Below are 17,693 nucleotides of genomic sequence, written 5' to 3'. Positions count from 1 at the left end.
TACACACCGTCTATATTTATCCCTTTTGACATTTAGATTTTGTCCTTTAGATCTAATAATTTTCTGTGCCTGTGAAATAAAACTCATCATATCTTATTACTGTATTCCATCCCTCAGGGGTTCTGGTGTTGTGCTCCTCAAACCAGGCCATGCATCTTTGTGTTAGTTTTGAACACCCATGGTATCTGAATAGCTGCACGACAAGGAGAGCAGCTTTTTGAGGTTTAGCTTTTGTTGAGAGCTTTTGACACATTTCATTCAGTTCTGTGATAATAATTAAAGTGTTTGGTTTGTTTGGGAACTATCATATTGTCATTGTCTACCTGTACCTACCAGTGAGCTTCACCTTGTGAAGACTGCTGCACTTCAATGCTGTCATCTTTTTCGGCATTGCTCTCTGTGCCATATTAAATGCATTTACAGGATAAAAAGATTATTAAATAGATAAATATCTCTCGCTGCATTGCATTGTTAGAGCCTATACTGTAGTTTCAGTGCCTCTTAACCTGAACTGACTGTCATTGTCTTTATTGTTGCCAGAGGAAGATTTGGTTTGCAGCCAGGTAACTAAATTGGTCACACATCAAAAACATTAACAGTAGCTCTAGACCTATATCACAATCTCAACATGCTGTAATATCAACACTAGACCTAAGCTATTTTACTAATATACAAACTATACTTTTGAATTGCTGTAGCTCAGCCCCTGCAAGTTTATGTTAGTAGGAAGTATATGCTACATCTTCTATGAGGTAATAGAATAAAGGCTAGAATTGAACAATCTTTGATACGACAGGATTGATTTACTGTATTGATACCCAGGTGCTAGATTTAGATATAATTTGTTTGCTTTTCAAAAATAAGATAACTAGAGGACTATGCTTCACGCAGCATAATCCAATAAATTGCACTCTGAAAGTCATATACTACATATAAATAATGTCCATACATTTAAATCTCCGTATTACGCAGTGTGGTATATAGTGCATACAAAAGCTGCATACATATAAGTTTTGGCCACTTTTATACTACAAAGTCACAGGATTCAGCCCTGCAAATCCCTGTGTCTCTGACTTTGCACTAAAAGTTCTTTGAGATTTTTCAAAGTAAACGTTCTCCAACAAAGACATTCAGAGGTTGTTTGTACAATGATTTAGATGCAGGGGAAAATACTTGTAGTTGAGTGTATTTCTAAAATTTTGCAAGCATCCTTAGAAGTAATCTTCTTTTAACAAACCAGTACATATTTTTGAACCTTGGGTGTGTTCCACATGTGCAGACTAATCTTCATTTCAGTATTACAAGAAGGAGACAATAACAACACTAAATCCATAGACATTTTCTCTCTCCTTTCATGAACACAGACTAGAATGCTTATCTTTAACATGCAGGTTTGTGCAGTTCTACTTGAAGGCTCTTTTTCACCAGTCATGAACAAAAAACCAAGAGTCATTTAACACTTCTTTAGGAATTACCATTTTAGCTTGTCATGGAGCATTTTTCTCTCTGGCAAAAGCCTTTTTACATATGAGGATTTGCAAGTAACAACTGTGAAATGCAGTTGAGACGTTGTTATAAATGAAACCAATAGAGGCTGGCCCTGAGAACAGCCTCGACAACCCCCTGGCTCTATTAGTATGGAGCTCATGAGTCCGTGGGACTGGGATGGGGTTTTATATTCTATGGCCTCACACTGCTGCTTTCAGCAAACAGTCCACCATTATTCGGTCTGACAAGAGAGCAAACACTGTGCATTCAAGGGTCAAGAAAAAGAACGCCCCCTTTTTTTGTCAAGTCCCTTCATCCTGCATCCTTATGTTGCTTTGTTTTCTCTCACATTTTCACACTTCCCCGTGTATCTCCTTGTTATTTCACTACCTCTGTTTTTCTCTATTCAGTCACCGGCAGCATTGGAGAGTTGAGGTACATTTAACACATACTCTTGTAACAATGCAAGCCTTTCAGCCGGAGACAGATATTTGTCTTTATGAGCTCATCCCCTCAGTCAGGAAGTGTGTGACATGACTTGACAATCTTGTTTGTTTTTTGTTATTATTTTAGAGCTAACTGTTCAGAAAAGTGTTGTAACAACTTCCTATATAATACTTAATTTATCGTAGATATATTTTGCAGTATTTTCCTATTATGCATATTATTTTTCTGTATTTCAGTGGGTCACAGATTTGTCAAAGCTACTTCAGTAACTTTAGCCTTGTGGCTGTCAGGGCATCCGTACTGTACATAATTGACTGGTAATGAGCAAGAAACTCTCGATTTTAAATCCACAATGACCTTTACATGTGAATTCCGATTAAAGCCCTGCAGCTGCTAATTCAGCCTTTTGTTGTTATTTCCCCTGCTATTGAGAGTTTGGGCTTCTGCTCTCTAAACCGTGTGGCTGACTGTTAATTAAGACACTCTAGGCTGCATCCTCTTTGACAGGCAGGAATGCCATTCAAGGGCAATCAAAGAATACTTCGTCTGACCTCACCTACACAATCGAAACAAAGTCCTCAGCAGTGACTTTTATACCTCTTTGCATGGTTTGTGAATCTCAGCGTCAGCTAATTGATTTTCTTACTCGCTTATACAGAGATACAGGAGAATTAGACTTTTTCGCTTTTCATTTTTCAGGTACATTATCCTGCTGAACTTACAACAAAGGATGTTGAATGGTCTAACTGTCAGTGTAATTATACTGTGAACTACTCAAATGCACCACACTGTATGTATCTAATGGTAAGTAGATTTGTTCTAAATCTTTGAAGATGGAGTTTATGTAAATCTTAATTCAGTAATTGTACTATAACCAAAAAGAAGGAAATACTTATGAATAACTTGTGTCCACCGAAGTCTGAAAAGTCTGTTTTCCACCTCTAATGATGTAGCCATGATCAGGGATAAGTCCTGACCTTGGGTACTTGGCAGGACACCCTGTGCCCCCGGTTGGAAATCAGCAACCCGCGACAGAGCAGATCTTCTGCAGAGTTGTGCATCCAGAGTTGGCCGTTTGCTAATCCTTAAGTTGTTTGGAAAGATTCTGTTTCAACTAATATTTTCAGGCGAGGCTAATAGGATTATACTTTAAAACCCAGGATGTTTGCATGTATGTGATACCAGTCATTTGTAGACACGGAGAAGTAGTGACCCTAGCAAATATCAAAAGGGCACTGTGTTGAGTTGAGGTGTCTGCTCTTTTTTCACGTGTGCTCATATTGTTGATTCATATTATTTGACAGAATAATTTTGAATGTTCCTCAGGAAAGTAAAAAAAAAATCTTTCCAGCCAAAGTGTTTTCTGTAACGGATGATGAAAGAAAATATTTGTGGTTGTGTGTGAGGACACTAGAGCATGAAGCGGACTCTGACGACAAAAGTGACCTTCCTCTACAATCACTTTGTACAGCATTTCCTTTGATGCGTTTTTCTCAAGGGCCACAAATAAAGGGGCCCATCAGAAATAAGCGTTCTGGGAATTCCTCACTGCCTTTCTACACAGGCGAGGGTGCTCCTACTTTGTGACCCAGGAAGAAAGTCACGGAGCAGTTTCCACAACAACCTTATGCTGCAATTTGGAATCAAAAACAGAAAGCATGGGAACAGGATGAAGGTTGTTGCTCTGCTTTAAAAGGTTTGGTACTGTCAGTCATACTGTAGAGGACAACATTTATAAAAACACTGAAGCACTGTGTCTTTTTCACAGAAGACAGTGAAATTGTGAACTAGTTTAAACCTTCTGTGGAGTTTGGCAAATGGTGCAGCATTTTCAAAATATGTACTTGTTCAGATGAACTATTCAGTTTCTGTACTAATCCAATCCTCAGTACTATATAGTGAGTCTTAGCAGGGGAAATGATAGTTTGTGTATCTTAGTGTCTGGTTTTGTCTGCATAAGTATGAACAAAGGGAAGAACAGAATAATTTATGCTATTTATTTCTACAAATGTAAAGTGGCGAAAATATGATCCAAAAGTCCCCACCTATATCCTGTATTTCGTTACATCTAACATACTCTAGCTAGCTAACTAATGAACAGAAAGTCACATTTCTGAGCAGAAGAGTACTGCGTAAGAACCTCTTGGCTATTGCATCTTCTGATCGACTTCAGCAAATCTTTATTCGTGATATGTTCATCGTAAATATAAGAAAAGAAACTAACCGTTGTATTTCGAATTTGGAAAGAGCACTAAGATTACCTCTATAGCTGTAGTTCAGATGTTAATCTCAAAGAACTTTCCCTGCTGAGAGTAAAGCCTTGCTTGCCTTAAGCCTTGCATGGCTCTCTGACCCAGCACTTTTGTTCAGAAGTGCCTTTGGCCTTTCTCTCAGGCCCCTCAAATGTCGCCTCAGAGTGACCACTGTGTCAGAGTGGACACATAGGCGACAGCAGCCAGAAAGGACCCCGTGGAGCGGCCAAATTTATGGCAGACTAGTTCCCTGAAAGGCTGTGCTAGTAGAAAAGGGTTTAGGGCCTGTGAAATCATAACAGTTCTAAATCTTTCAAGCCGTGGCCAACTCGTTACTGCTGATACAAGGCTTAGGGTGATTAGACCATATCTCTCTCGCTCTCTCTCCTCTGCCATGTGCTTTCTTTCCTTCAACAGGATTATCATATCCCTTTTCCCTTAATTGGAGAGATGAAAAGTATGCTGGTATAGTCTGGTACACTGTGGAACCCAAAGAAAACTCATTCTTTAGAGTTAATGTAGGTTGTGATGAAAGAATATCTTCACCGCCCATCATAAAAATTAAGTTTTATCAAAGATTTTCTTTAGAACGGCATTTTCTATTAATTATTCTTAAAGGTAAAGTCGGCTGCCCTCAGTAACTGATGGGATATGTATCAAAGAATCAAAAGGTTGGATAGGCAGACCAATAGATTTACTAACCTTTATCACCATCTTGCCACTCAGGTCTAAGAACCAAAAAGACTGTTACTTGTGGAACCAAATACTTTCAGCTGTTTGCTTAAGAAAAATTATTACCTGTTTGGTAAAGACTCAGGGACTTTGATAAATTGTGTAATTAATATGAGTGAATTGGCTTAAACAAGGCACTTAAATCTGCTTCATAATGTTTCTATTATGGGTTAAAAAATTCCTTATCCAGCATTTTGTTGTCCACATTATTGGATATTTGTATACATGTAAACTAATGAGGGATGGGGAAATAAACTCCTCATTAACACTTGGTGTAGGGCCTCTGTTTAGAAACTGTGCTGCTGCATATGAAGCAAATGTTGTATGATTTAGTATTTAGATTACTGACTAAGGGGTAGTATGTAAAATGAATAGTTTATGGAAAGCTTGAGCTCTAACCTCGATGACCTCAAAACTGTACAGAATATATAAAGTAACTCATTTAATTGCAGTCTTGTTGTACAAACAATATATAAGTGTTATACTAAGCCATTCAGATTTAATTACTTCATATGAAATAAAGACATTCTAAAATAAGAAGCTCATGTGGCTTTATCATCCAGTGTGATCCTTTTTAGTAACATTTGAAAGGATTCCTTCTGAATCGCACACCTAAAACTAAACTGAACTCTCTGGCCTGTGAGCCCTTTGCTCTTCCTCTGCACAATTGTTCATCTGTCTCTATAGTTTGTTGCTTGTCCTTTGAATGCTATTTACAGTTCTTGCAGATCATTGAAACTGTTAGCACACAAAGTTAATTTGCAGTATATGATCATTAAGTATTTTTAGATGTATTGTATCTGTTGAACAGGGTTTACAGGCTTGTCCCAATTTATCCTCCCTAATCGGTGTTGTGCTGGCTCTGTGGGCAAAGGGCCGCCTGTCTATGCGCCTGGCTGAATGAACAGACGAGGGTCCACGGGGCATCATGGCCCCACGATGCTTGACGGTGACCAAATAAGGGCCGTCTGCAACATGTATGCAGGGAGGAGACAGAGGCACTAAGCTGGCACAGTCGAGTCTCTCACATTCTTTGGCCCCTCTCAAAAGGCTTCTGTCCCTCCTCACACACCCAAAATGTGATTGGACTGAACTTGTTTATAGAAGTGCATGTTACATGAACTGAATATGGGTATTTGTGAAAAGGTTTATGTACAAGGCTGGTCGTGGTTAAGTGGTTAAAATAGGAGAGAATGACAGTTTGTTGGCACTATTACTTAGAGAGACTTACACCACAAGTGCTGAAAAGCTTACTAGAAATTAGCAAGACAGAGTGTGGGTGTAATGTAGAAATACAGTCTAATATAAAGCTCATATTCCTGCTATGAGTAGTATATGCGATGCATTCATGAATATGAATATGAATATGATGTATGTTTCTGCGCTGTACTGCACAGCAATGCACCACCCTGAACATAAGAGATACCGATATTGTTCACTAAATTCTGTCTCAGTGCTGTGAATGCTGGTTAAAGATTAACTCTGGTGTTTTCCTTGGGGCCTCTTTGAAGTGGACTTACTCCAACCCCTGCTTATCTTAATTAGAAAGAAATCTGGAGGAGTGAAGTGGTCCTCTGGAAACGAGCACCTCCACTCCCCAGCTCCCGGAGGGCCACGCAACGGCTTTACAAGGGCTTTAAGGTCTCCTAAAGTCAGTATTTTCTCCTGTCATGGTGGGATTGTATGTAATATAAAGCGTGAACATAAATTATTGTTTTGAGGTTTGAAGGCTGCTTTTGGATGTATCGTCCTCACACCTTGCTGCATATGAAAAATAAATGATTGATAGAGCCATGTTATGTTTGTAAAATCTGTTGAAAGCAAACAGGTGTTTAATTGGATTCATCTTGAAAGGGAGAGCTACCTCTTTTTTAGGCCTAGCCTGATGTGTTGCCTGATTCTTCAGTGTCATGTAAATAATCATGCCACATGCATAACCATTTCATGCTGTTATTGAAATGTATGAGGTACTTAGGATAAATCCTAATGATAAACAAGCCTAAAATGTCCCTGCCTGAGATGACACATATCATTTATATTCTCCATTTACTAGAATTATGCTTGAGATCAAGAGTCTCAGCTTTGTTGTAACTACTACAGAACTGTGCCAACATCAGTCAGATGAATTGCCTAGGCTTCCTCTGTTTCCATTACCTCAGTGGAGGATAGGCTCCTTCACGACTCAGAGATCACACATGTTTACCGGTGGCATGCGTGCCATGCTGCTGGCTTTAATCCAAACGCAGTAGGGAGGTCCTGTCATACACAGGTCGCCTGTCTCCACAAGAAGGATATGGAACACACATGAAGCAAAAATCCTGAACTGTGGAAGACCTCGAGAATGTCATCATTGCAATACCAGACAGACTTTTCGTTAGAGGATAGAAGTTACACCAAATAAAAACATAAATTTGGTGGATTGCAACTTTAGAGGAAATGCTGAAACGAATTGACTTAGTATTAACTGTGAAGAAAACAATGCTGTCAGTCATGATAAGGTCAGGAATGATTGTTGGTCACATGTTGGACCATGTCTATATATGAAGTGGTGCTTTTGAAGCTTAAAAAAAAAAACAATGCCTATTTACAAAGAGACCAGGAGACTCTGTTCATGAGAATTTCATGAAATGCATACAACTAAATGATTCAAACATTGTGTTTATTTTGCAGGAGAGAGAAAGTAGAACAGTTTCATTTCTGATTTCTGCTCAAGCTTCATGGTTTTTACAACCTTTTGTCCCAATTACAGCTCAGTGTTGACATCACCCAGTCTGTCTGAAGTTCGCTCTGAATCTATAAGTTCATGGAACACCAGCACCTTTCTTCTGTATTCTTCTTTGTCCCAACATTTTTGATAAAGCCCTGTAATGCCCGTAACTAGAACTACAAAGATAAATTAAGGAAAAACATGTTTCTTTAGCTTCTCACCGCATTCTATTCTTCACATCTTTAAGTCGTCTAACTGGTAAAAAACATCAAAGTGCCTCCATGTGTTCATTATGGATTAATGAACTAAATGATTTAAATGAGCTGCTGTCTTTGTATCAGATGGGGGAAAGAACATTTTGTGCTCCCTGTTGTCCTTGTGTGTCACACTGACTTTGTGCTTTTTGTCCAAGTTATGGCTCCATATTGTCAAAAAGAATCTATGTCAGGGGCATTAAGACCCTTTTTCATGCTGTGTGAAGAAATACTGTATGTGGGCCTTTAGACCAAAGGAAAAAGCTCTGAACAGGTGCAGAGAACATTTCGCATGTGCACACACACTCCGACTCACAGACTCGTAAATGCATGCGCCCTCACACATAATAAAACAGCCAGGGTGAATGTGTATAGGTCTCACCGTGCCCATCAAAGAAGGAAATGGACACAGTGGAGCGGTCAGTTGGACGTAACAGATTTACTGACCATAACAACCGGGGTGGAGACTCTCAGTCGTCTCTAACACAAACAACAGCAACACTTTGAAACCTCTGAACAATGCCCCTGAACCCACCCCACCCCCTTCGTCAGTTTCACTTTTATTCCAACACTTTCAGTACTGCCAGATGTTTAGTGGCTCAGTCATCTGTATCTCATCGTCCCTATCCAGTAGAGCAGCAGGCAGCAGCTCTCACTGTGCTGTCTAGTGGATGCATGCTGTTTTTTAGGAATCAGTAGATTATTATTTAGACTAGGCTAGTCAGTACTCTACATGCAGCAGGGTGTGTACATCTTTCATCACATTTTTTCTTTTTTTGTCAGTGGTTGTGTATCTGTTTGTGATTCCTGTGTATGAGACTCTGCTTTGAGTCTTTATGGTCAAAAGATAGCAAGGATGGCCTCCAGGACGGTAGCCTTGGACTTTGAATCCAACTTCAAAAGGCGAGGATGAAAAAACTCAGTTCAGACAGGAAACAGACACCTTTTATCTTAATTAGAATTGAAGCAATTAGACGGCACAAACTTTATTCCTTCTGCTTAAGGGCTGTGCTCCCTTCATAGCTCCCACTGAGTGCTGGATAGGATCCTCAAAGTTAAGTGCAGAACGTAACCAAGAAATCCATCTAACAAGGGGTGTTGAAGGGGTATTGAAAATTCCTTTGCCACCGCAGAACAAATAGCTATATCAATTTTCAAAACATGTTTTGCATAATCATATTTCTGTCAGGCTATTTGACACTCTTCTGTTTTCCGATGCTGTGAGATGATGTGAGGTGCAATTATAAGTTTCTTAAACTATCAACTGCATTTATCCACAGGAGGCAACAAACTGATGAACCAGCAGTTTCGTCTGAACTGGGCTTGGATCTCTTTAGAGAAGGAGCACTACGTGGTGGATGAAGAGGTCAAGTTCCTGGAGGTGGTGCTGAAACGTCGGGGCTACCTGGGGGAGACTTCCTTCGTTAGTAAGCAGGCACTGCCTCTATTTTTATCATGTTACAACCAATAATAATTACATCCAAGGTGACAGAAAATATCCATAATCACAAATAAATAAATAAATAAATGCACAATTTTAATTATTTAAATCCATAAAATTTTCTTTTTCTTTTTTCAAACTTTTTAAATATCTACATATAGCAGAGTGCTAGAGGCCAACATATTGACAAACACACCCGTACAGCACTCAGACACAACTACATACACACACATGCATATACTGTATATACACATTTTGACATATTTTAGGACAACTCTAAGGGTGGCAAAGACAATCTTAAGGATCACACAGGCCATGACCTTTCACCTCTCTCCTCCGGTTAGTGTTTATGTTCCAATCACACAATAGCACAGGACAATCACTCAGAGACTGCATGCGCACATGAGAAAGGTCACACAGAGTTGTTGGAGGCAATTTACTGGGTGGAACTAAACGAACACTAACTGCTAAAAAAACAAGCCGCTGTAAGGATTTATGAGTGGCAGGAATTCTTACTATGGGCACCATTGACCTTTTTTAGTGCCACCATTTATTCTGTCCATAAAAATTAACTGTGATTAAAATGACCTGATGTTAAAGGTCAAATCTCATTGGATCATTTACTGTACCGTCATCTGTATCTTTGTGTGCCCCAGACTAATGAAACATCTCTGAGGTCATATGGAAATTTTGTTGACCTTTATAGTGTCTCACACTCCACACTTTATCTTCTCTACTTCAGTAACCCATGAAATTAAAAATACACTTTTTAAGGCAGATCATCACATACTTTGCAGATATGCAGGCATAATAAGTTGGTGATAATTCACAGTAAGAAATAAATGTCTGTGAAAACAAGAAAAATACTTATATTTTGTTGTTCAAGTTGATAAGGTTCAAGAACAAAAGGAATTCAAAATGAGAAATCAACTGAAACGCCTGTGTGATAACCCAACAATGATCTCTTTGAGAATTAATATTAAACAACAAAATAATATATCTTGTATAAGGAGCCCGGGCAAACAATTAAATAATTTCCCCGTGTTTTGATTTTCTAGAGCATAGCTACTGTTTTATTAATGGTTGTATTATAAATTAAAGAAGAGCTACTTTGAACTTTGAATGCACCCAGTGTTTATTGCCAGAGAAAACATGTCCTGCATTTTCATAATGTCTGAAATTACGGTTATGTGCTTGTGTTTCAAATCCAAACCACAGCATTTCACAGAGCAGTTTTCTTATGATTGAGACAGAAGGAGAATGAGAATGGATGAGGGAGGATGATGTACTTCTCTATGCTGGTGATGGAAAGCATACAAAAGAAGCTGTAATTTTGATTTTCAAGTCAGAACCAGAAATGTTTCCTTCTAAATGCATAAATTATGAAACCTTTTATGTTTTATGCTCATTACATTAAGCGAGCACATGTTTACATCCTCAGGCATTGATTCTTTGATCATACACCACACTGTTCTTTTTTGTCAGTTTTATCAAATAGCCTTGGAAATATTTGTTTTTCAATTTCCATCAAGAACAACACTTACATTCATTTGTATTTGTTATTTGCCCGTCAAACCTTTTGCCATGTTCAGGCTGTAAGTATTAGAATTATTTTAACATGCTCGTATATTATTATAATATTATTATTATTATTGATAATAATAATTATTATTATTATTTAAATATTCAGACAGCAACCCAAGTGCATGACAGGCTTTAATAATTAACTTGAAAGAATTATTTTGGACAGATTATTTTTTCGCACGTGCTTCAAAAACATCTCTGCACTTGCTGGGACACGACAAACAACCACTATCTTGACTTAGTTGCAGTGATATCCTTCATGGCATCCATAACTTTCAAGTACAGTAATCATTTGAGTTTCCTTCTTCCTCTGCTGCTGAGGACAGGACAGCAAAAGCAGTGAACCATTTTGATTAACCACCATAATCAGGCCGCTAGAGCAGCCTGACAATTCTGACCACCCATCTGCCTCAGTGTTGTGTTATGAGATAGTGACTGATCCCAGGCCAGTGCCTTCTCATGAAGACTGGGGATATCTCTTCTTGCCCAGAATCACCTGAGTGAACACTGATCAGAGGAGCCCACTGATGGGCTGCTCCTTCACCGGTCAACATGCATAGTGCAGGTGGCACCAGTTTTAACCACCTATCATGAAGCCTCAGAGTGACTGCTGTGATCAGGGCCATCCAGCACAGGCATTGTGCAGGAGATAGAGTTAAGAGCAAATCATACTAGCCACTCTTTGAAGACTCTTTGATTTTTCAAGCTCCATTGAGCTTGACCATTTTATCTCAGCACATATGTGCAGGGGCCTTTTCCTTCTGTCTGTACTTGCATATCAAAGCCCACTTTTTATTTTCATCAAAGGACAGAATGATGATTTTCTTAAAAACCCAAACTCATGCATTTCTCAATCTGTGGTCTTTGAAGCTCCTGTGTGTAGTCCTGATGCGATATTTTAGGTTTTCTTCCCCTCCTTTCTTCCTCCCTCAGTAGTGAACAAACAGCTTTTTTTTTTTTAGAAAAATTAATGTTGCTCCAATACTCCATTTATCCAGTAATTTCTTGTTTTCTACATTTGTGGCAGCTCATAGGAATGCCTTCGGGTGTGCAGCCATGTTCTTTCTATTTACTGCCAGACCCCTGCTGTGTGCTGTGTGGCCATTTAGCAAAAACAGTGGAGAGGCTGTGTGACATTTCACCGGCCTCAGTGCTCCTGCTCAACAGGAATCCTGCCAGTGTCACAGCTATAGTGACCGTAGGCCCCATCAAACTGCTCACATGCTGAAGGTCAGACAATGCAAGTTAACCTCCAACCACTGCTGCTGATTCTAGGCAGACATGAGGGGTAATTGGCTTCGTTCCAACCACGGCCATTTCAAACACTGGAGATGGGAAACCACACCCAGAGGATGGGCAGATATTATTGAGTTTGACCAACTGGGGTGTGATATTTTCCTGTTTTTAAAGGATTCACAGAATACACATACATTGTAGAAATGCGTTTGGTATGAAAAGTTTGTGTTAAAAGATGCCACTATCAAAAACTGACCAAGGCAGTGCATTCTTTGATATGCCTCATGTATGGTATTTGCACTGATTCAGCAGATGTTACCTGTTTTCCATAATAACCAGTTTTTCCATGTAATTTCTAAGGTATTGGCACAAAGGATGGCACTGCAGAGAAGGACAAAGATTTCCGGGGGAAATCTCAGAAACAGGTGCAGTTCAATCCAGGCCAGACCACAGCCATCTGGAAGGTCCGCATCCTGTCAGATAACGAATATGAAGTGTCAGAAAACTTCCAGATCGTTCTGTCTGAGCCAGTGATGGCAGCCCTTGAATTCCCAGAGTTGGCTACTGTGGAGATCCTGGACCCTGATGATGGTCAGTAATGGTTTCACTTTCAGAGGTTTAATTCAAACTATAACCCAAAAACAAAATTTTTTTTAGCACACTTAAATCTTATAAGTGGCGCTACAGTGGAGTTTGAGGGCAGAACATTTTCCAGGTTGGGGCTTTGTCATTGAACAGTTGATGTTTCTTAAATCAAAGATAAACTCATCATTTTGCACAGTTCAACAATCAAACAAAAAGAAATCCTTTGTAGAACAGACAAAGACGTCAGTTATATATTAGGGGTGCAGCCTCAATGACCAGCAAATATAACACAGTACAAATAACACAGTGCATGCACATTCTCTGTATGTTAGAACATGAAAATCAATAACGAAAGAAAACAAAGGCAATCCGTTTTGAGGGAAAGTAAGTAAACCAAAGCGATGAACGACAAACAAATCACCAAAGTTGATTACATCTTACTTACTTTTACAAATTAATGTAAGAGTATTTATAGTTGGATTTTTTTGTAGTTTAGGTCCAGGAAACCATTAGCCCTCATCTCACTCATGTTCATATTTTGAGAAAATGCTTCTGTCCACCTGCCTGAGGGCATCAGAGCACAAAATATTTTAAATGCTAAATTAATTTACATGAAAACTGAAAGCTGAGAGGATGCAACAACATCTTGATCCCGAATTGATTATGAAAATAGCCACATAATGGGAAAAAGCAAACCGTGTTTATGGACAGCACTCTCTTTCCGCAAGTGAAGATAAACAAGGTCAAAAGGATATGCAGCCAACCACCTCACTCGCATGTGAAATGAGCGCTACAAGAACAGATGAACGGTGTTTCTGAAAACAGCTTGACTGTAACAGAGCAGAGATAGAGAACTGCATAATATAAATATGGATAATACTTCTCCTCATCCCAAAGGGCTTCATTGGCTGAAAAGGAATAATTTGCTGTCAACATTTTATGATAATTAACACGTTTAGTAGGAACTTTGTTTCACATAACATCAGTCTCTGGAGGGCAATCAACAAAACTGGCAGCTATCTCTTTGCAAGATGTGGAATTCTATTTTTGTTTCCTTATGCCTTAAACAGATATTGTCTTCCCACAGCCATATGTCTATTACCATATTATTACACTGTTTGTGGTTTCTAAAGTTTTGATGTATTATGGCCTCTCAAGGTCAAATAAACTTTGAGGACTTATAAAAATGTATTTTTTGTTTCTTTTCCCCGGGAGCAGAAAAATAGAATAGCCAGGGGCTGTCACTATGAAACTGTGAAAAATGAATTATTTTACGCCAGACAGACTGGCTCAGACTGGAACAGCTGAGTGTTAGGTTCAACAAGTAGAGTGGCCACCTTGTTCTATGCAGTTGTGTGCATGGTCCTCAGAATGGGAAAGGAGAGGTCAAGTTCTGTTGACTTACCAGCACCTTGTTAATGTGGGTGACCATTATGCTCACTGGGAAGGATACAAAGCTGTGGGCTTCATGGCTGAGATGCTGCAAGCTCATTACATTCTTGAGTGTCATATGCAGCTCAAAGAAGAAGGGAAACAAAGAGATGGAGAGCTGCCAGTAAAACTGTTGAGTTAAAAAAAACAAATTGTTAAACGGGTCTCTGCTTGCAAACAGAATTAACACACCCTTTTATTCCAGCAAATGTATGCATCAACAATAGACGTCTTAAATGAAACCAAGTGTCATTGCTTTGTACACATTTTTTTAATCTTCTCAGGATTCCTCACTCTTTTCCTAAAAAGCACTATCTCACAGATAACATTTTCCACATCCATCTGTATCACTTACTGGGTCAATAACCAGAGCTGCCTCTCTTTGTTATTCTGTGTATCAGTGCAAGCAGCCTTGAGGTTGGAATATTTGCTGCTGATGAATAAACAGACTAAACCGACTCACTATCAGCAGAGCTCTAATGAGAGCTGTCATTGTCCCCAGTGTGTAAGCTGCAAGCCTCTGTATTAAATGTTTTTGATGTCATTGCATATGATTTGACGTTGTGAATCTTTTCCGTTTTCTTCATCTCCAATCATTCAGTTCAATTCACTTGACATTCAATTTGTCACATTCAATTTGCCAGAGAACTGTTCGTACGCAAGCAAATTCCTCATACCAAAAGTCAGATAGGGTTTAATGTAGCGGTATTCAAGTGAAATAATACAAATGCAATCTCAATGAATAATGTGGTGATGTTTTATTTTTCTCACACAGAGTCAACAGTGTTCATACCCTCAGCTGCATACAACATAGAGGAGGACATTGGTGAGCTGCTTATCCCAGTGCGCAGAAGTGGAGATGTCAGTCAGGAGCTCATGGTCATCTGCTACACCCAGCAAGGTAACACAATAACTACGTGTTGAAATTTAGAGGGTAAATCGAGATATGACGAACAAAGTGACAAAGTGGGCCACATTTCTTGAGTGAACACATTGTTGCCCCCATCTTCTTCAGCTTGACCCCAATACTTATTACTCATCTTGATTACCTCTCTTCTTTCAAATTAGATCTAGAGTGAAGCTGAATTACTATTACTGACATCTGTTAAGGCTACCATATGTTGCAATAGCAGATGGTGAAGGTTGCCATGTTGAGCCCTAATTACTTTTGCACTAGTTTTATAGTTTTAACTTTGAAATAGCTGGCTCTTGCACATCAAATGTAGGTGCAAAGTGACAGGTAATCAGTGTTACAGAGAAAAAGGAGACCCATAAGCAAGTTCACTTTTCACCGCTGACTCGATGGCAGCTGTTTGATTGTCACCTGATGTAACCTTTAAAAATGGACGAGCAAATGGATCAAAATGTTTCTGTTAATGGGAGGATTTTTTGGTGAAGCAGGCTTGCTTGTAATTTGAGAAAGAGCTTAGGTTGTTCTGCACAAGTTATGATGGGTTTATTTGTTAAATAAAAACAATAACTGAGTTAAGAGAATATTTTCTAAGCATATCATCCTCAGGTATTATTTCAAGGAAAAAAGGAAATCATTTTTATGGGTTGATTTGCATGTGAAGAAAAGTATACTGATGTGCGGCAGGGTTTGGATCATTAACTTTGCTTCCTGTATTCTGTTTTTTGCCCACTCAGTTTCAGCCACAGGCACTGTCCCCACCACAGTGCTTTCTTACTCTGATTACATTTCCCGGCCTGAGGACCATCACAGCATCTTGCGCTTTGACAAAGGTGATGTGGAGAAATCCTGCCGGGTTGTGATCATTGATGACTCCCTGTATGAAGATGAGGAAAGCTTCAACGTCACCCTCAGCATGCCCATGGGGGGCCGCCTTGGCTCCGAGTTCCCTACAGCCAGAATCACAATCGTTCCTGATATGGAAGACGGTAAGTTCACATTTCACCAATCATAATACAGGTTCCAGTCTCTGCAGGTACAAGAATTCAAAGGGCTTTTATTAGCACATCACTTTGTAGCATTTGGATACAAACTTTAGTGTAAGGTTTAGATACAGTTTTGTACTTTTCGTTTAATTCTTAAAGCTTTTCCAGTTCTGATTAGAACATCAAGAAAAGGGGGCATAAATCTGTTTTCTTGGCTAAAGGTCTTTTATCTGATTTAGTTTGAGGTGTTACTGTTGTGTAATCTCTTATTTTATAGATTGAATGGATAAACACTGTCACAGTAGCTGAATATTAGTTTTAAAAAAGTTCTGCAAATGCAATATTTTTTGCTGCATAAATTGATTCAATATGAGACATTCAACCAGGCAGGCAGTTGGGGAGACAGACGGCAAATATGATGGTGTGCTTGTGAAATGTGTGTTTGAATCTTCTGTGTGTGTTTGTGCTTGTCTGACAATGTCTCGCAGAGAAAGGGTTTGAGTGTGCTAGCCTCCTTCCTGGAGGCGAGGCCTTTATCTTGTATCTGCAGGCTCAGACTGGAGGGCTTATAGTCTCCCGTATCTTCCTGACGCCTCTTTGTTCCCCAACACCTGACGGCCATTCCTCAGTTCCCTATCACTCTGACGATCTTCGGAAGCACTGCTGTGAAGTCAAGACTCTATGATTGCAGGCAGCCAACAGTGGAGTTGAAAAACCCTTCATGATTACGGAACTGTCTTTTTTTCCTTCAATCAAAGCCCATTTGAAGCTAGATAATTGGGGTGATGATGCAATGTTCAATTCAGCATTCTGTCTAATTGCTCGGTTTAAGTAGTCAGAAAATCATGACCATTGGGAAATGAGTTTTTTTTTCATGTAATTGAAGTAAGTTAGCTTCATAGAGGTTTATTCTAATCTTCTTCAAATGTTCAAATTACTTAGAATTAGAGTCTTTTTGTTGTAGGAGACCCCACCATTTCATAGTACTGTATATGCAGCGTAAAACGTGATAGTCTTTAAACTGTAAACCTATCATGGTTTGAGCACAATGCAGAGCTGATCCAGCTAGCTAATGACAGCCCCACCTGACACAAAATATCAAGTTTGGTCAATGATGATTATCGTGCTGTTCGCACCTTTTCCTTCAGCTGCTGACACCTGCTAAAATTATCACATAAATTAACGACAACCTCTTGCACTTTAGCAACACTGAAAAATTCTGCCTTTTATTCCCCCTCCCAAGAAATGTAGTGACACATCACATATTTTCTTTAGATCATCAGCCACATTCAGTGCGAAGGATGTGAATCATCTGTCCATGAACTTGTGATGAAGAGGTCTTGTCTTCGGGGCTCCTGCAGCAGCAGTTTTCACACAGTGGTTACAGGTTATTCTCTCCTTCCATTCCCTGTGGGACACGAAGCAGACACACTTGAAGTGGATTTGTTTGACCTGCTTGAGGAAACAGGAGGTTGGAATGTTTTCTTACTGTAGCAGTGTGTCTTGTAACCTGAGAGTAAGCACAGGGCCTTTTGACCTGTGCTACTCCTGGGTAGTAACACCAGAATGCCAACACAGCTGCTAAGATGCACGAGTTTTTAATAGGATATACAACAGTTGGTACTTATGGCATTCAGCCT

General features: G+C 39.3%; 1 protein-coding gene across 1 annotated transcript in view; it reads left to right on the top strand.

The window, feature by feature from the left end:
• The window catches only part of frem2b (FRAS1 related extracellular matrix 2b), a 48,234-nt gene that overhangs the window by 13,829 nt on the left and 16,712 nt on the right, over positions 1-17,693 (top strand). The window contains exons 3-6 of the mRNA XM_070829450.1: positions 9,161-9,307; positions 12,502-12,732; positions 14,933-15,058; positions 15,805-16,056. Of these exons, the coding sequence (XP_070685551.1) occupies positions 9,161-9,307; positions 12,502-12,732; positions 14,933-15,058; positions 15,805-16,056 (756 nt within the window). The remainder of the gene's footprint in view (positions 1-9,160; positions 9,308-12,501; positions 12,733-14,932; positions 15,059-15,804; positions 16,057-17,693) is intronic.

This window comes from Pempheris klunzingeri, chromosome 4 (assembly GCF_042242105.1).
Source record: "Pempheris klunzingeri isolate RE-2024b chromosome 4, fPemKlu1.hap1, whole genome shotgun sequence".
NCBI classification, from domain to species: domain Eukaryota; kingdom Metazoa; phylum Chordata; class Actinopteri; order Acropomatiformes; family Pempheridae; genus Pempheris; species Pempheris klunzingeri.
Note: the sequence above shows the minus strand (reverse complement) of the source record. Positions and strands in the feature narration are given on the sequence as shown.